A 19730-nucleotide genomic window follows, 5' to 3' on the forward strand; every position below is an offset into this window, starting at 1 on the left:
TTCCCAGCCCCACGTCCTCACCGCTGGTCCGAGGGTAGGCGGCGAGGGTCCCGTCCTGCAGGCCAGCAAACAGGTGGAAGGGGCTGTGTCGCAGGCAGAGCACGGGCTGCAGGCCTGGGCTCCTGCAGGCCGCCAGGCACTGGGTCCCCGTGTCCACGCTGCTGTAGACCAGGATGCTGCGGGGAGAGGCCCAGGTGACTCACTCAGCCCCCCATATGCCCTCCAGGGCGCCCTCAGTGGGACCAGGCCTTTGTTCCACCAAAGGGGAGCTCAGATTTTCCACGGGTGGCCATTTAGGATGGGGTCCTCCCCGGCCTCTGTCTTGTGGAAGACTCGGGGGCTAAGGGGGCGAGGGGGCTCCAGAAGCAGCACAATAAAGGTGCTGATCCCTGGTCGTTTTTGCTCAGTGGTTAGAACATCGGCCCTCGGACCAAAGGGTCTGGGTTTGATTCCCAGTCAAGGGCGTGTACCTGGGTTGCAGGTCTGATCCTGGCCCAGGTCAGGGTGTATGTAGGAGGCAACTGATCGATGTGTCTCTCTCACATCCATGTTTCTCTCACTCTCTCCCTCCTCCCTTCCTTCCACTCTCTCTAAAAATCAATGGGGAAAAAGTATACTCATGTGAGGATTAACAAGGTGCTGACCTGAATTTTCAGGGTCACAGACCTGAGTGTGAATCCAGCCAAGCCACCTCTACCTGATGGACCCCAAAACAGCCTCCACGCACCGCGCAGTCCTGCCCTCCTCCCCGGGCCCCTCACCTGCCATCCTGGAGCCCCAGGCAGATGGTCGGATGCACGGCAGCCGAGGGGTCGGCAGCTGTGTGGCTCTCATCTTTGTCTCCATCTCCATTCTCCCCCTCCTCCGGCTCAGGAATGTACTCCATGCAGAGCACGGGGGCCGCCAGCGGGAAGGACTTGACCGTGCGGGGTGAGGGCCGGTTCAGGGAAAAGATCTCGACCTGGCCTCCTGCGCCCTCCTGGCCTCCCCCAACCTGGGGCAGAGACCAAAGAAGCTGTCAGGGAGAACCGTGAGAGCAGAGGCGGAGCTTCGCTCTGCCCTCCCGGAGACCTGTCCCAAACTTCTGCTTGCCACTAATAACTGAGAGGAGCGGCCCCTCCTGCCACCTGCAGCCTGCTGTCACCGAAGGTCACTTGTCCCCAGCCTCCAAGGCAGCGAGTTCGATTCAGGGCGCAAAGGAAACCAGCTAAGGAGCTAAGGTGGACTAGTTGCCCAGTCAGCTTTCCACCTCCTTGTCTTTAGGCTAAATTTCAACCAACAAAGAGTGAACATGCACTCTGCCCCTTTAAAATGGCCTATCTTCCTGTTCTCTGTTTTACTTTAGTGTCTAGCACAGCCGTGGGCAAACTACAGCCCGCGGGCCGGATACGGCCCATTTGAAATGAATAAAACTAAAAAAAAAAAAAAGACCATACCCTTTCATGTAATGATGTTTACTTTGAATTTATATTAGCTCACACAAACACTCCATCCATGCTTTTGTTCCGGCCCTCCGGTCCAGTTTAAGAACCCATTGTGGCCCTCGAGTCCAAAAGTTTGCCCACCCCTGGTCTAGCACATGGTATACCAGTATACTTACTGAGTGGATGGAGGGATAGATGAATGGATGGATGGATGGATGGATGGATGGATGGATGGATGGATGGATAGATGGATGGATAAATGGATAATGGATGGATGAATGGGTAGATGGATAGATGGAGACATGGATGGATGGATGGATGGATGGATACATGGATGGAAGGATGGATGAATAGATAATGGATGGATGGACACATGAATGGATGAATGGATAATGGGTGGATGGATAGGTGGAGACATGGATGAATAGACAGATGGATGAATGGAGACATGGATGAATGGGTGGATGGGTAGGTGGATGGATGGATGGATGGATGGATGGATGGATGGATGGATACATGGAAACATGGAAACATGGATGGATGGATGGATGGATGGGTGGATGGATGGATGGATGGATGGATGGATACATGGATGGATGGATAGATGGATGGATGGATGGATGGATGGATGGATGGATGGATGGATACATGGAAACATGGGTGGATGGATGGATGGATGGATGGATGGATGGATGGAAATACCACGTGCTAGAGAAACAGTGAAGAACAAATTGCCCTCAGAAGAGTGTCTATGGGAGGCACAATCTGCACTCTAAGAAGCATGGGGAGGTCACCTATTTGAATCCATGGAAGCTTTGCCAGGAGTCCCGAGAGCAGAAAACTGGGCTGGGATCTCTGAGAGATGGGCAGTAAGCAGCCCTGCTTCCTGACTCCGGTGAAGACCTGTCACCCAGGCACACGGCACAGCTCCCGCTCATTTCCTGCACGGCCTATGGCCTGTGCAAGAGTCATGCTCACTGATTTGTCCCTGGTTTTCTGTTGTCCCTGGTGAGGTGGCTGGCACCTGCCAACTCCAAGCCCAGAGCCTGGGACAGGGTCCCATTAGAACTTGCCGGGTGAAGTGTACAAAATGGGCCAGCAGGCAGGTGGCTTTCTCCCGCACCCCTCCCAGGGGCTCCTCTCCCTGTTCCTGTCCTGAGGCCAGAGCTCCTGGCTGCGGACAGGGGGTACTCACCCAGAGGTAGCCCTGTGGAAGGGAGGTGCTGACCGCCGAGAAGCCCAGCAGGGGAGAGCTGACAGGACTGTGGACCAGAGCCCCAAGCTGCGGAGACAGAGGTGACACGTGCAGGGTTAAGTGTCGAGGTGCCCGAGAGGCCAGCGTCTGGCTATCGAACCTTCCTTCGTGTGAACCACCTGCAGGGGTCAAGGGTCGTTAAACCTGCAGATTCCCAGTGAGGATCCCTGAGGACGGGCCAAGAGAGGGGGAGGTTTCCAGGATCTCCGGGAAGTTCCTACGCACCCACATTTGACCATCAGTCCCCTAGAACCTCTGGCTGGAAGGGGCCTGGATGATACTCTGGGATCCCAAGGACTTTTCCAACTGACCAGCTCCCATTTAAGCTTCATTGAACACCACTAACACCCACTCCACTCCCTTTACTTTACAGATGGGGACAATGAGGTCTGCAGAGGACACAGGATGGCCCTAGGCCACAGGGAAGGTGAGGGGCAGGGCCTGGCCTGTGCCACCTCCCCCTCCGCCTTCCTGCACGCCTCCAGAGAAACAGCTCAGGGACCCCCAGATCATCACTCTTCAGGCGAGCCCCCAGGACACAGGGCTGGGTGGCATGTGTGGGCTGCCAGCAGGGGCCGGTGGCTCTGTCTGTGACGGGCTGTCACCAAGAGCCACCAGCGACTTGTTCCTCCTGCAACTTCTTCCCCCAAATCCATGCCAGGTGGGTCTCTGGGGCCTGTTTCCTGAGCTAGATCCTGCCGGTCTGGCCCTCTGGCCAGGACAATGGAAGGAGGTGGCCTGGCCCTTTCAAGGGCTTGGCTTTGCCCCTCTGAGGAATGCAGTGGCAGCTGGACCCTTTGCCGGGCAGGTGCTGCCCTCTGCTGGTGCTGAAGGCCCTGGCCAGCACCAGCCCTGCTGGAACATTCTAACAAAATACCTAATGGCCATAGGTGAGGGGACCAAAGAGGTCACCTCCTCCAGCCCCTCATTTAGGAGTCAGTAACCGTGAAGTTCGGGGAAGGGGGAGGGGGACATGACTGGCTCCAGGTCACACAGCAGGTCAGTGGGAGCATCAGGGCTGGAATTCAGTTTTGCTCCGGTGCAGGGCCCCTCTTGGTTGAGTTCTACCCGGAGGCCAAGCCGGAGGCCAAGCCGGAGTCCTCGGCACACTCACACTCATGGCCCAGCCTCTCCTCCTGACTCCTGGGCTGCAGCCGCGCTGCCTTCCCTGGGGCGCCTGGGGTGGGACTCTGTGCTGCTCTGGCTATTTGGAATATTCTTCCCCTGGGCCCTCACCAGGTTGCAACCTTCTTGCCATCCGGGTCACAGTTTAATGCCACCTCCTCCGAGAGGCCCTCTATGTTGGCACCATCTCTGTATCTATTAGATCTGATTTATTTTCTTTAACACACACATCTCTCCTATTTCCCTTTGTTTGCCAGGGCTTTTCCTCTCTCTCTCTAGATTGAACGCCATACGAGGGTATGTTGCATGTTTTGATCACCGCTATGATTCCCAGTGGCCAGGACAGGGCCCAGCACACAGTAGGTCCTCAACAATGATAGGCAGCTTGGACGAATGAATGGATGGATGGATGAAGGAACGAATGAATAAACTGGCATCTCACGGCTATGTTCTTTCAGCTACTTAGCACCCCAATCTGCAGTCCTAGCCACTTGGCTCCTGGGACTTATTTACCTGGGCCTGGGTCTGAGCTTGCACTCCCCTCCCCAGAGCTCAGATGACCTCATCTCCCTGAGAGGACGATGGGCAGCAGTTGCTCCAGAAAAAGGACAGGTGACCAGAGGAGGTGAAGACCACAGGTGTCGGAACCAGATAGAACGAGGTTCTCATTCCTGGACCCATCCTTACCGGCTGTGTCAATTTTAGAAAGCCATCTGTCTGAGCCCCAGGTGGGCCTTCCCTGTGAAATAGATCTAGAAACACCTACTTATCGGGGTCTCAAAAACAGTAAAACAAGAGAGTGACGGCCGAGCAGTGACGGGGGAGCACAGTAGGTGCTTGACGAATGGAAGGCATGATGGCTATGAATGGTGTGTTGTCATCCCCTCAGGCCCTGCCCACACCAAAGCCCCAGCTCCTGCCTGGCTCCAGCCCACAAGGGACCAACCCACAAAGCCTGGCACAGCCGCGCGGGCATATTCCGGCCTATCTTCTGGGCTGGAGTCAGGCCATCGGCGGATGAGATCACTGCTATTTGTTAGCTCAAAATAATGGAATTTTCCGTTCACTTGACCCACGGAGGGCATCTACCCCCACATTGTGGGTAGGACAGCTGGCGCCCAGAGCAGTAAAAAGGCTCAACCAACTCCATCGGGAAAAAGCTGAGGCGCTGGGTCTGGAGCCGGGGCCTCTCCCGCTGTGGGCACAGCCTGGAAACGCCGGTTCCCCCAGGAGAAGGTGAGCCAGAGCTGCCCCTCTCACCTGCAGGCTGAGGCCCCGCGAGGAGAAGGCGGGGATGCAGCAGGCCAGCGTTGGGCACCAGAATGGGGCTTTGCTCTTCTTGTCCTCGTCCGGACATCGCCAGCCTGGCTGGTTCTCCTCTCCTACAGCAAAAGGGAGGAGGTGGGCGAAGCAGGTCAGAGTGTGAGAACCAAGCAGGCTGTGAGCAGTCCTGGAGCCCAGGGAGCCCCCGCAGGCCCCAGAGGTCCGGCCTGCACGGCGGCCTAGGCAGACCCCGCCACTCGCTCACCCCCCTGACCCCCAGCCCCACTCCTGCCCATCTGAGATGAAATCTGGCCCCACTCTGTGGTCGTGGCCGTGGGTCCCCAGCAAGGAGCCCAGACACCTAAGGTTTGAGTCCCCCACTTGACCGGCCTCTTGCTTAGCAACCTTGTGCAAATCACCCCAACTCCCTGAGCCTCGATTTCTCCACCTATACAACAGGGACGATGAAAATGCCTTCGTCCTGCGGCTGTTGTGAGCATCCAGTGAAATAAAACATGGAAAGGGGTTCAGGAAGTGCTAAGATGCCGGACTCAGTCCAGGCCCAGCTGCCTTGCCCTTAGCTTCAGAGAGGGGAGAGGGTCCGAGACCAGCAAGCGGACAAGGTGAATTCTGATTGTGATGACGATGTAAGTTCAGCTGCGTTTACACCTGACAGTGATGATGATGGTGCTGGGGAAGACTCTTACTCTGCCTGCCTTTGAAGCCACCCTGAAACCTCCAGGTCCCCCAGGCAAGCTGGGCATAGAAGCCCCCGGGACCTGTTATAAGTACAGACACCCAGACCCAAGCCCAGACCCTCGACTCACATTTGGAGACCTCTGCGCTCAAGATCATCCATTGTACCAGTGGTTCCTTCACATGGTTCAGGGCTCCCTCACATGCCGCCGCCTCCAAGAAGTCCTCCATGACCACCCTGGCTACTGTGGCTTCCTTCTCTCAGGGGGAAAGCCCCTGACTCTAAAGACCCTGTCGGACTCCTCGCGTAGCCTTCACCACAATCTCAAATCACCGTGTCTACTTCCTTGTTTATAATCCGTCTCCCCTCCCTTCCCTGTGGCCTAGGGCCATCCTGCGTCCTCTGCAGACCTCACTGTCGCCCTTCCCATGTCTCTAGAATGTAAGTTCAGGGCAGCCAGATCCGGGGTATCTCCTTCGTCACTGTCTCCCTGGCACTCAGCACACTGCCTGCACAATTAGTGCTCAGCAAACACGGGTTGAAAGAATGAATGAAAGGAGTGAGCAAGTGAGTGGGTGAGCAAACCTCCATTTCTTCCAAAGAGTCCTCCCTGCTAAGGACCCCATCCTTACGCTCCACATGGCGACACTCCATATGGCGACTGCCTTCCCGGGACCTGGACAGCAGGGGCACGGTACGGCTAGGACACCCTACTGTGTGTCCACGCACCAGGCACACACTGAGTGCCATGCGCGTGTCCCCTGGCCTTGTTTTCACACGGACCGAGCACAGTCAGATAATGATTTTCACTTCATGGATGGTGAGATAGGCACTCGGGGATTATGCTGACCAGGTCACAGGCATGCCTACACGGCCGAGCCCAGATGGGGACCAAGGACTGTCTGATCTAAAGCCCAGGTTCTTTGCACTAAACCAAGCATTCTTCTAGCATCTAGCCTCCTACTGACAGCCATGAGCATTACTGACCCTTGACATGGTGACGCTGGACAATGAGGAGGAGGCACAGCCTTCCCCCTGCCCCACCCCCCCCCAACCCCTGGCACAGAGCAAGCCCTGGAGAAGTGCCCTCGGGGAGGGGAAACGGGACATCAATGAAGGGCACGGCGTCTGGGTTACACAAGCTAAGTCCCAGGTCGTCTGTGCAGCATGGCGCCTACAGCTAGCAACTCCGTATGATGTGCTTAAAGATGTGCTCAGAGGATCTTACACGAATTGTTCTTATCATGAAGAATAACAGCTAAGTGGGCAGGAGGGGGTTTGGGGGTGGATTTGTTATGTGGCATAGACTGTGGGGATGGGCTCACGGGCACATACTAATCTCCAAACTCATCAAGTCGTGTGCATCCGACACGCACAGCCTGTTGTATGTCAATCATGCCTCATGAAGTGGCTTTTGAGAAAATGCCACTGCCCCAGAGGAAGGCGGCGCCTGAGTGTCAGTCACGGCGAGAGAGCTGGGACGCGGTGGCAGGTGCGGATGTTCCTGGAGACGGCGGAGACACTTGCGAATGTCAGGTACGATCAGCGCCTGCCCCACCCGCTCTCCCGCCCGGCACACCCACTCCCTCAAGCAGCAGAGTCTGCGGGTGGTGAGCTCACTCCCTACACGGCCCTCTGCCCCACTGGGCCCCGGAGACAACGCCCCATCAAACCTGGTTCCTTCCACTGAGGAGGCGGGGCTGCCAAGGAAGAGACAAGTAGGGCACAGGGCCGGCATCAGCATAGCAGGACTGCGTGCACCACACTTCACGCTGTCTCCTTTCATCCTCCTGGCCGCCAGCGGCGTCAGTGTTTCCATCCCCATTCTACCCTGAGCAGCAGAGGCCGGGGAAGGCAAAGGCAGGGCCCAGAGCCCGGGAACGAAGCCAGGGGGCCCTTCACACAGCGCCCGCCACTTGGGGTGTTCGCCGAGACAGCCCACCCACTGGGGGCAGCACCCACTTTCTTGGCGGGAATGAAGACGGCGAGATCTGAGCGTGCCCCTACTCTCAAGGAGCTTACAGTCAGGCAGACCCTCCCCTCGGCCAGACGGGAGCCCCACAGCACCCCCAAACCCCACTCCTCGCGGGAGGCTTCCCAGAGCTCAGTCCTGGAACATAACTCGCCCCCATCACGCATCCCCCTGAGCTCCACTCCCCTCCCCTCCCCCCGGCACAGCCCATCGAGCCGTGACAATTGGTTAGTGTACATATTTCTTAATGATCTGACCTTCTCCTTCCAGATGGTGCCGCCTCGGCCTGCGCCTGGGAGCGTTAAAGGAAAATGGAGTTGCCGCTTCCCATCTGCCGCTGCCATTGTCCCTGTCACAAAACCGGCGCGGCTGAGGCCGAATTAGAAGCTGTTGCTGCTGAAAATGGAAGGCCCACCTGGGATAAGTGACACGAAGGACTGGCACCGACGTCAAAGCTGCGATTTCCAAGTGACATTAGTGGGGGACTTGTTTGGCGCCCAGCTCTGCAGCGCCCACGGCACCAAAGAGCGCCCGTGGGCAGCGGAGCAGCTCAGGGCTGGGGGCCGTGCCCCTGCCGCCCCCCCACACACACCTCCAAGCCCGCAGAACAGCCCCACAGGCTGCGGGAGGCCGGCTCCCCTGGCAGATCCCGAGTCAGCCTCACTCAGCACCACGCTGAGCCGGACACTTAGCCCTCAGAGGCTGTTGCCTCATCTGGAAAATGGGGGAATCATTCCAACCGTCTGCAGCTGCTGTGAGCACTGGGAGGAATGGCTATAATGCCTGGCATACCCCAGGCACCCAGGAAAGAGTGCCCATTCTGGCCATTGTCCTTGAGGTGGAGAGTATTGCCTAGTCCTGCGCTTAAGGGCCTGGCCCACGGCTCCCCCACAGCACCACCGACTGCCTGGCAAACCCTGCTCAGACCCAGCGCCGTGCCTCTGTCACCGCCCCGCGAACAGCCAACTGCCTTCCATCCTTCCCTCTCACAGCTCCCGGCACAGACGGGGGCGGGGGGGCTGGCAGGACATCACCACGCGTCCTCCCCAGACACCCCTCCCCTGGGATCCAGGCGAGCGGCCATGGTCACCCAGCTGGGTAACACCCAAGTCATGCCCACGGCCACCTCGGCCCCCTCCTGGAGGACAGACCCACTTCCAGTGAGGGCTCGGCCAGCTCCCCACCTCAGGTTGAGGGTTAGAGGACACGAGGGTTACAGCACTCCTGGCACATACCTGGGCTGTGCTCAGACCTCCACAATGGACCCATCGCAAGGGGGAGCAGTGGTGTTACTGGGAGGGCTGAGGGCTGGAATGCTAACCGAGGCAGAGGCAGCGAGGGAGGGGCCCCGGGCCAAGCCTGTGACATATGCCCCATGAGATATGCCCCCGTGCAGTCAGGGTGAGAGGAGGATACCGGGGGGAGGGGGGGAGGGGGGGAGGAATTAAAGGAATAACATCCTTTGTGAATAAATTTTTTAAACATATTTAAATGGGCTCATGTTATTTTCCCCTCCCCACCAGGCACTGCAGATAAAAAAAAAAAAAAACTGGGAAAATAAAATGCACAAATTATTCAAGCCCCAGGGGAACCCAGGCACTCAAATAAGATTTGAAATGACTCTCGTTCCATTAAAACTTTTTGCTGCAGTGAAACTGCGCAGACAGGGCGGCTGGACTGCTTCAGTCAGCTCCTCCCCGCCAACGCCAAGCCCCGCCCCGCAAAGCATCTGGGGTTCCAACAGATTCACCTGCTCTAGAGCAGGTGCAGGAACAGGGCGGGCGTAGGCATCTGCCCAAGATGCAACTGCAGCACCAGCGGGGGTGTGGCCTGAGCGGGCAGGGGCGGGGCCAGCTTAGCCTTTCCTTGGGCCAGCATTCCCACAGTCCTCCGCCAGGGCCAGGAACAGCCTCTGCTTACAATCCTTCCTCCACCCTCCTGGTCACGAAGACACACCCAACAGAGGCCTGCGCACTATCAGCACCAGGTTCTAGAAGGGACTGGTGAGCAGATGCCTCTGATCCTGGCTCCTCCTCCAAAGCCACAGCCTCCTCCCATGCCCTCCCGACCTCCACGTGCCCTCTGCACAGCGCCAGAATGATTCGCTTAAATAGAACCCAGGCCATGCCACTGTCCGGCCCTCGGTGCTACAACAATTACTCCCCGTCAAGTTCCATACACCTTGCCCTGGCTTTCTGGAAAACCTGTCCCGCCTCCACCTGCCCAACCCCCCAGCTCTGGCTACCCCAGGACCTTTGCACTTGCTGTTCTCAAGCCTGGACCATTTTTCCTGAAGCTCTGCATGGCTTCAGATGTCACCTCCTCAGATGTCCTCCGTGACAGCACTCCCAACCCCAGGCTTGGTGCCAGTCAGGTCACCCAGCTCTGTACCCTCACAGCACCCCCCCTCCCTGATGGTGTGCTCCCCGTGTAAAGTCTGCCTGCCCCTCATCAATCGTGAGTTCCTTGAGGGTAGGGATCTTTCTGTTCCTATCACTGCTCTTTCCCCCTCTGCCTAAAATTACTGTGGAGACTCCATAGATCGTTGTTTCATTGACGAAAGCCATTGACGAAAGTCCTGACCCCTTTCCGGAAATGTTGCAGAACCTATTGGGAAATATATACTTATCTAGAAAAGATCACAGCAGAAACCAAAAACGCAATCACCGCTATTGGCTGGAACCAGCAAACGAGAATTCCGGTACATCACGAGGAATAATAGCTCTGATCGGCAAGGACCCAGGCCTTTTGTCAATTTACAAAAAACACAAATAAAGTAATTATAACTTAATGAATGTGGTTTGGCAGACAGAAACTCGCCAAGTGGAGGAAGCGGGATGGGCAGGAGTGGCTGGCTGCCCAGGGCCCGCCCCTCCTGCTGTATGAGCTCAGGCAAGTCACAGCACCGCGCGGGCCTCCGAGCCCTCGCCTGGGGAAAGGGGCTCAAACAGGCCTGCCGCTTACGGTGACTGCGCATGTGAAGCGAAGACGGTGAGTAAAATGCTTAGGAAAATGCTCGCTCACAGGAAGCGCTCTGTGGATGCAGGTGTCCATCGTTATTTGTATTTTATCGGGGTGCGCAGGAGAGACGAATCATAAAGAGGCCCATGGTAGAAAACCCGTTCAGTCTAACCTGCATCGCTTTTGGATAACAGCTTTGTTAAGATATAATTCGGCTACCATAAAACCCACCCTTTGAAAGTGTACACTTCACTGGTTTCTAGCATATTAAGAGTTGGGCAACCATCACCCCAAAATTGAGAGTATTTTTATCATTCCCACCAAAACAAAAAACAAAACAAAACAAAAAAACCCTTAGCAGTCCCTCTCCAATCCCCCTCCTCCCAGGTCCCTGACAACCACTAATTTACCATCTGTCGATTCCCACTGTTTTATAGATGGGGAAACTGAGGCTCGGAGAGGAAGTGACTTGTCCAAGGTCACTGAGCAGGCTCAAGACTCAGAACCCTTGCTCCAGCTGCCCCACCTCCCCCCAGCTCAGGAGCCTCCTTCCCCCATGAGCCTGGGCGCCCGCCACGCACACATACATACCCTCCCAAACCTCCCCTCTCCCACCCCTGCCCCCTAAGGTGCTCTCTTTGGGGCCTTACTCACGGAGTCCAATCTTGGCCAGGTGCAACCTGTTGACCCAGGAGATCTTGCTCAGGGGGTTGGGGGTGATGAAGACCACCATGAAGCTGATGGGACGGCCAGACCTTCGGTGAGAAGGGCAAGGAGTGTGAGTGCTCAGAGCAAGGGCCTGGCTCCCCGGGGCCAGCACCCAGCTCTTCCCTCACCCCATGCCTGGGAGAAAGGTCTGTTCAGAGCAGCCAAGTGTGGCCAGGGAGGCCGGTGGCCTGCCCAGCAAAGCCTCGGTCCCCTAGGGGAGGGGTCCCTCCACCCACCATGGCCCCAGAAAGAAGGGCCCTCCCCCAGAGTGGCCAGGCCACACTGCAGCCCAGTCCAGGTGCCTCGGCGTGGGCACCCAGCAAAGCCAGAGGTGCCTGGCCGACTGTCGGCTAAGAGGCGAGAGGCCCTGCCCGGGCTCCACCCGGTCAGCTTTCCACGGGCCTTATCAGACACCGGCTCCGGGAGCCTCGGCAGTGTTTCTCTCTGTGTTTCTGGTGCCGTATCCTCAGGGCAACATCACTTGGCAAAGGGCAGTTGCCTGGTAACTGTTTGCCAAATGGACACGTGAATGAGTGGGGTTCTGGCCAGGCCAGAGGCAGCCGGAGGTCAGGTGTCACCACACTGGCATCCCACCTTGGAGCATCAGGGGCCCTCGGGGCTGGGCATGGCCACGGTGCATGCACACCCCCTCCCATCACAGCAATACTAGCAAACGGACCAGCTCCGGGGCCCCCTCCGAATCCCCCACTTCACCGCCGGCCCCTCCGCCCCTCACTTGTCGGGTTTCCCGGGAAGCAGGAGCCGGAGGCGGCACTTGTTGGCCGACTGGATCTCCTCCTCCTTCACCCGCATCAGCCTCTGCAGGGCCAGGCACCAGTCTTGAGCCACGGTCATGTTCAGGTTCTAGGGCGGAGGAGGCCAATGAAGTCCCCCACAGCCCACTAGCTCCCCCAAAGCCACACCAGATCCTCAGCACCTGGGACACCCCAGGGGAGAGAAGACAAGCAGGAGGCCGGCTCCCCTGGGCTCTGGGCTGCGGGCAGGCTGCCCGGCCCTTGGTTCAGACCCCACCTGACACCCCTGTTTTGAGAGGGACACACCCTCCTAGCGGCTTCCTTTCCAGCCTAGGGCAACGCCAGGAAGGGGCTATAAGACTGACTGGCCACCGTGCAGAAAACAACAACAAAAATACCAGGCAGCCAGGCCCCCCTCAACCTGAACCAGAGCTTCAACTTGAACCAGAGGCCACATACCAGACTTCTAGGTAGCGACAGGGGGCGTAGCCACTCCTGCTGGTTGGGGGAACTCAGAGCCACAGCCTCGTCAGGGGACTGGGCCAGGAGGAGAGCCCCCACTCTGCCTGCTGAGTCTGGGGCTGCCCCGAGGGAGGAGCCGGAGCCCCGCAGGCCAGGCCAGCGCTGCGTACCTGGTAGGTGCCGTGCAGCGTGCTGATGAGGAGGGTGATCTGCTCCACCACAGCCAGGTCCTTCTGCAGGTCCTGCAGCTCCTGGAAGAGTCGTGGGGGACCGAAGTACACCTTACCTGGGCAGAGAGAGACCGAGTCAGCTCAGGAGTCGCAAGACGCCAATGAGAACCCAAGTGTCCACTCACTGCAGAAAAGAAGAGCTGTCGCCCTGGGGATATGGCAGCAGAGAGACAGAAAGAAACATTACCAGGCTCTTATCTACTGGGGAGCACAGGTCCAACACAGGCAAAGTCCAGCACCTGTGAGGCGGGGCCCACTCAATCTCTACAAAGGGTCACAGGCGACCAGAAGACAGAACCAATTATGCCTGAAGAGACAAGGAGCCCTCATGGGGCCAGAAGAGTGGCGGGCGCTGCCAAGAAGTAGAACAGCATGTGCAAAGGCACTGTGGCTTGAGGAGGCCTGTGAACAGCAAGTTGTTCAAAAGCATGCTGAGGACCTACTATGTGCCAGGTTCTATTCCAGGTATTTGAGCAGTGGTTCTCAACCTTCTGGCCCTTTAAATACAGTTCCTCATGTTGTGACCCCCAACCATAAAATTATTTTTGTTGCTACTTCATAACTGTAATGTTGCTACTGTTATGAATCTTCATGTAAATATCTGATATGCAGGATGGTCTCAAGCGATCCCTGTGAAAGGGTCGTTCGACCGCCAAAGGGGTCGCGACCCACAGGTTGAGAACCGCTGTGTTAGAGGGACAGGTGTGAACAAGACAGGATCCCCACTCTTATGGAGTGCATGACCTGGGGGAAGGGGAAGATGGGGAAGCAGTCGGTTACAACCACAGATGATGGGAGGTACTAAGGAGAATGGTATCAGAGCGATGAGACAGTGATGGGGGCGGGGGAGGGGGGAGAGGGGGAAGGGTGCCCAGATCTCTACTGATGACACAAATGGAGTGCGAGGGCTTGAGAGATGGACAGCAAGTGATGGAGCAGGAGGGACCCGCAGGGACAGGTGGGGAAGTCCTTCAATGCCATGCTAGGGAACTTGGGCTGTATTCTCTAGGCCGGGGTTTCTCAAGCTGAGATCCACGGAATCCCAGGAGGGGAGTTATTTGGGGCTGTCATTTAGATGATTATCTAAAATTCAGATGCACATCCTGAGTCACCTGGAGATGATGACTTCAAAGCCATGTTCCGCTGCATGGAGTCCGGGCTCCCATGGACCTTGGTACTGAGCAGGGCGAACTGAATGGTCACCATGGAGCAGGGGGGTGGCCAGGGGAGGGAAGTGATGGCTCATACCAAACAAAGGGCGAGATGGGCTCTGCGGGGACCCTGACAGGTACGCGGGCGGGAATGCGGGTCACCATAAGGCACCCTGTGTCGTGGGTGCAAAGAGCTCCGAAGAACCCGCCCCGTAGGAGGCCACATTCATATTGTGAGCAATTTGGTGCCAGCAAAACAACATCACCCATCCCATGACATTAATGCTGTTCATTTGAATTTTATGGTTTTGTAGCTTCATTTTTATCTCATTTGTGATTTTTGTTTTGGTTTTATGGTTGTTCAAGGGGTCTGAGCATAAGGCGTCAATTATACCTAGTCTTATATTTGCACACATTTGAATAACAATATAATAAAAAATCATTCACGGCCAACTGGGGTTCAACGAGAATTTCTTTTTCCCCTTAAAGGGGGTCTGGCAGCATATGACTGTCATCTCAGGAACAAAGCACAGACAGCACAGTGTTTGAAGGTGGTCCCAGAGTGAGGGCACAGTCGGGGGGTGGGAAGGGGAGGAGATCTGGGGCTGCAGGTGGCTCCGGAGCCCCTCCCAGGGGCTGCTGCACAGGCAGCCCTGCCCGCCTCCCAGACCAGGGGGAAGAAACGCAGCATCTGGACATGGGCCAGCCCTCTAAGGGCGAGAGTAAAGGATGCAATCGCCCTGTTTCCAGAATCAGCAACAGCCCCATGAGGCAACCTCCAGGGTCAGGCAATGGACAGAGCCCAGAGCCTGAGCCGAGCCCGGCCGGTGGGGGAAGGGAGTGCAGCCAAGCGCCCTCCCAGCCCGTGGAAGGTGCTGCCGGCTCAGTGCTCCTTTCTGCTGGCTCTGCGGTTCAGCACCCTTCATTCATTCAGCAAACGGCTGTTAACACCCCCTGGAACCAGCTCCGGGCAGCCAATGCACCGGCCTTGAGAGCATGGGGAGGGTGGGGGTCAGGGGGTGGAACCTGGTCCAGCTCCAAGGAATTTAAAGAGGCTTCCTGAGGAAGGGCTACCTGAGCTCGATGAGTAGCCCTGGTCCCTGAGGTGTAGGGGCAGGATTAGTGTCACCTGAGACCCTGGCTGTCCAGAGGGACAAACTGAGGCACAGAGAGGAGGTGACACCTGCCCACATCACAGGGAGGCAGGCAATGCCCAGGCGGGACTGGCAGTCACGCTTCCTGACTCAAAGTCATTGCCTGTGCAGGCATGTGTGTGCACATGTGTGTGCAAGGACACGTGGGGCTGGAGTGGGCAGGGCCGGGAGTCCAGCGTGTGCAGGTGCGGCTGTGGGATGTGCGTGTACTCACAGAGGTTGGGGTGAGGATGTGGGTTTGTGGGGCTGTAAACCAGCAAGAGCTCTGGGCCCAGTGGCTCAGCGGCCTGGGGGCCCCCGGATGGGCCCTGGAGCCTGAGTAGGTGCTCCCGGGCAGCAGCGGGCGGTACTCACTCTGAGCCTGGGCCGAGGCAGAGGCCTTCTTGGCGCCGGCGTGCTGGATGAGCACGTTGTCCTTGTCGTAGGAGCCGCCCTCCTGGCCCACCTCCACCACCTGCACCTGGGGCAGTGCCGTGTTCCACTTCACCACGTACTTGGGCCCCAGGGGCACCAGGCTGCTGATCTCCAGCTGGCCCCTGCAGGGACAGGGAGACGGAGGCCTGGAGAGCCAGCAGCACTCCAGCCCCGGGCCAGCCCAGAGGCCCCTTCTCAGCACATCAGCTCAGCCAGGCACCTCACCGCCCAGCGCAACACCTCAGGCCAAAACCAAGCCGGGCAGGGCAGGGAGCCGTCGCTGAGGCAAAGCACCAGGTGCCCAGTCCCCAGCCCCAGATCCAGAATCATGTGCCCCCAAAGCCCCCAAACCCCTACCTGTGGTTGGCAGGCCTGAGGAGAGAAACAGGAGGGAAGATGGTTACTGTTACCGAGTGATTCTACAGGGAATGCCTGTGGAGGGCCGGCCGGGTGTGGGCAAAGGGGACCCCATGGAGGGCCTGCTTCCAGGGCCAGCCACTCGCCTCCAGTCTCCTATTCCCACAGCAGCCCTTAGGAAGCTTTATTATTCTGGGCGAGGACACTGATGCTCAGACAGGTCACAGGACTCACCCCAATCACCCAGACTGATCCCCCAAAGTGGGCCCCTAGCATCCCCATCTCATTTCGCATCATGCCAAGTGGGCAGAGAGGGCGTTGGTCAGAATGGTACCTAGGACATCAACGGGACTTAAAAATTAGAGTGTGGGAGAGCGGGCGTGCGGGAGGGAGTCAGCCCAGCCATAAGCTGACTGCCGCTCTGCTCTGGGACACAGGCCTCCTTGCCCGAGTTCCCTACCTGTGGACTGGCACAAAGTAAGGGCTCAATAAATACCTGATGGGTTAATAGTGCCCAAGTCCCCAAACAACCCTGCTTGCTCCCCTTCTAGGCATGGAATCTGCAACCATGGACAATCCCCAATTCTGCTCCATGACCCTGGCTAGGGTCACGGGCAGGTACACCGCCGACCCCGGGGGTGACATCAAGCCAGGCTCCGTGGGCATGCTGACCCTATGGGTGTTCCAGGCAGCGGTGGGAGAGTCAGGCTGGGATTCCACCACGGTGGCTGCTTTCCCTCGGGGGCCTTAGCTATTGTGGCCACACTGTGTGTCTGGGATGTTTTTAAAGTGCGTTAAACACTGGGAGCAGCGATTTTCCTCCACAAGCAGAGAGAAGCCCGGCTGGGGAGGTCCAGCTGCCGTTCCTTTGGTTCAGGGTCATCATCCCTGCCGCCTACAAGGCCAAGCAAGGGACACAGGTGAGCGGGCCAGCTGGTGGGACAGTGAACAGCAGTAGAGGAGACATGTGACCAGTACCCGGCCCATGTGCCCTGGGCCACGTGGGATCTTCACATTTTCAAGAAAAACAATTGTCTCCAACTTTGGGCGAATGGCTTATGTGAACCAAACAAAAGATTCCTGAAGGCCTAATGCAACCCATGGGCCACAAGTCTGCAGATTCTAGTCTAAAGAATCACCCTCACGCCATCCAGGGCTCCAACCCCTCCGGGCACAGCCTGGCAGCCGGCCCTGGGCATTTCTACAACCTCTGACCCCGGAGCAGCACCCCAGGCCCCTGCGGAAGAAGGTGCTCTGGGCAGCGGGGGGACAGGCCCCGGCTCGTGTGAGAAACACTGAGTCCGGGGGGAGGAAGAGCCATGGGAAGCAGAGCAGCTGGACACAGGAAGAAGCTCATGAATTTCAAAGTGGTCAAAACTCAGGAGGCCGCTCAGTGACCAGAGCCGACCACACTGTGCAATGGGCAGCTGTCTCCCAAAGGCCGGGTCCCCCGTGACCTCGCCAGGTGCTTCCTGGCTCCGGGACCAGGAACAGAGCAGGCGAGGAGGGATGGGAGAGGAAGCCGGGGTATCAGAGACCTAAGCTGAGCTCCCCGGGACCCTGTCACAGAGAGGCTGGCCGAGGGATTTTTGTCACAGAGGGGTCGGCCGAGGGACCCTGTCACAGAGAGGCTGGCCAAGGGATTTTTGTCACAGAGGGGCCGGCAGAGGGACCCTGTCACAGAGGGGCCGGCCGAGGGATTTTTGTCACAGAGGGGCCGGCCAAGGGATTTTTGTCACAGAGGGGCCGGCAGAGGGACCCTGTCACAGAGGGGCCGGCCGAGGACCCTGTCACAGAGAGGCCGGCCGAGGGATTTTTGTCACAGAGGGGCCGGCCGAGGACCCTGTCACAGAGGGGCCGGCTGAGGACCCTGTCACAGAGGGGCCGGCCGAGGACCCTGTCACAGAGGGGCCGGCTGAGGACCCTGTCACAGAGGGGCCGGCCGAGGACCCTGTCACAGAGGGGCCGGCCGAGGGACCCTGTCACAGAGGGGCCGGCCGAGGGACCCTGTCACAGAGGGGCCGGCCGAGGGACCCTGTCACAGAGGGGCCGGCCGAGGGACCCTGTCACAGAGGGGCCGGCTGAGGACCCTGTCACAGAGGGGCCGGCTGAGGACCCTGTCACAGAGGGGCCGGCTGAGGGATTTTTGTCACAGAGGGGCCGGCTGAGGGATTTTTGTCACAGAGGGGCCGGCTGAGGACCCTGTCACAGAGGGGCCGGCTGAGGACCCTGTCACAGAGGGGCCGGCTGAGGGATTTTTGTCACAGAGGGGCCGGCTGAGGGATTTTTGTCACAGAGGGACCGACCGAGGACCCTGTCACAGAGGGGCCGACCGAGGGACCCTGTCACAGAGGGGCCGGCTGAGGGATTTTTGTCACAGAGGGACCGACCGAGGACCCTGTCACAGAGGGGCCGGCTGAGGGACTGGGACAGGACAGGAACAGGTCCCCACGGAAGGCGACAGCCCAGCCGCTTACTTGAAGTTGATGTTGGCGCAGACCAGCATGTCGTTGAGCAGGAAGACCCTGCGCTCCTTGGACTTGATCAGCTGCCCGCGGTCACCGTACACCGTCTCCGTCAGCGTCTCACAGAGGAGCAGCTGCCTCTGGCCCGAGGTCAACAGCTGGTGGAGGGGACAGAGCAAGGTCAACACCAAGAAGCACGCAGGCTGTTACACAGCCATCACCATGCCAAAGACCCAGAGCTCTCCGGCCAGACGGAGACCGAGGCTGGGAGAGGCAGAGAAGGCAGGGCCTCGCCCTCCACCTCCAGGTGACAGGAGGCCCTGGGGAGGGCCACAGGCTGGGTCCTCTGACCACCCACCCTGCCCAGCAGCCAGCATCCCACTCAGGTGAGCCAGCCATTGCAGCCCGTCCCTCTGGCAACCCCGCCCGACCAGCACCACCAGGAACCCCAGCCCCGGCTCCCCGAGCACCAGCTGGGAAGCCATCGGGAGGATCATTTCACCTGCCCACACCTCAGCTGTCAAGTGGGGCAACAAACTCCACCGCTCAGGTCACCAAGGTAACGCACGAGCAGACGTGGCTATGTAACTTCCCAAGCCCAGGGCAAGATGGAAATGTGCCCCTCGTTCAAAAGTTCCTACGAATTACAAGACGGCGATAGCAGCACATTAAACCCAGCGCGGGCCCTTCTGTGCCCTGGCCCTGTGACAGTTCCGGGGGTGCACCCACGAAGCTGACAAGGCAAAGATGGCAGCTGTCCCCGCTGCTGCTGTCGTGACTGAGCTCACCAGGAAGGGGTGTGGCCTCACGGAGGGAGACCCCTGGCCTGGAAGTCGGTCAGGTCCCTGCACCCTGACCTGTTGAACCTCGGCCACTCTCACCCCTTGGAAGGTTTCCCAACAGGGCAGGGAAGGCCTGCTGGTCAACAAGGCGACCCTCTGAGGTGGCCAAGGACCTTCAAGCTCCAGGCCTCTCCGCAGCCTGGACACCAAGAACCCCCTCCAGCACTGGGCCCCCCTGGGAAAACATCTTTTTATTAATAGGAATATTGGGGAGTGGGGAGGGGCTCAGCAAAATTCATTCCCAAAACCCATGACTCCAAGGGCAAGTTATCCTCCCCACACTCCCCACCCTCCCGAGGGGATGGGCAGAGCCCCCCAAACCTCTCCTGGAAAGAATGCCTGTCAATCTCCAAAAAACCATGTGTCTCTGTCCACAGAGAAGTCCAAACAAACAGTACGAAACCCCACTGTGCGCCGGCCACGGTGCTCGGCACTAAGTATTCCGCTTCTCACTTCATCTGCGCAGCAGTCCCGAGGCCATGCCCATCCCCAGAG

At 58.3% G+C, this 19730-nt stretch overlaps 1 protein-coding gene across 1 annotated transcript in view; it reads right to left on the minus strand.

The window, feature by feature from the left end:
* ARHGEF10L (Rho guanine nucleotide exchange factor 10 like) overlaps positions 1 to 19730 on the minus strand; it is a gene marked incomplete at its 5' end in the record, with an annotated part of 100665 nt that overhangs the window by 30525 nt on the left and 50410 nt on the right. The window contains 9 exons of the mRNA XM_081086117.1: positions 22 to 176; positions 762 to 994; positions 2620 to 2706; positions 5065 to 5186; positions 11352 to 11452; positions 12142 to 12269; positions 12793 to 12908; positions 15512 to 15693; positions 18406 to 18551. Of these exons, the coding sequence (XP_080942243.1) occupies positions 22 to 176; positions 762 to 994; positions 2620 to 2706; positions 5065 to 5186; positions 11352 to 11452; positions 12142 to 12269; positions 12793 to 12908; positions 15512 to 15693; positions 18406 to 18551 (1270 nt within the window). The remainder of the gene's footprint in view (positions 1 to 21; positions 177 to 761; positions 995 to 2619; positions 2707 to 5064; positions 5187 to 11351; positions 11453 to 12141; positions 12270 to 12792; positions 12909 to 15511; positions 15694 to 18405; positions 18552 to 19730) is intronic.

This window comes from Myotis nattereri (assembly GCF_964212035.1).
Source record: "Myotis nattereri genome assembly, chromosome: 3".
Taxonomy (NCBI): domain Eukaryota; kingdom Metazoa; phylum Chordata; class Mammalia; order Chiroptera; family Vespertilionidae; genus Myotis; species Myotis nattereri.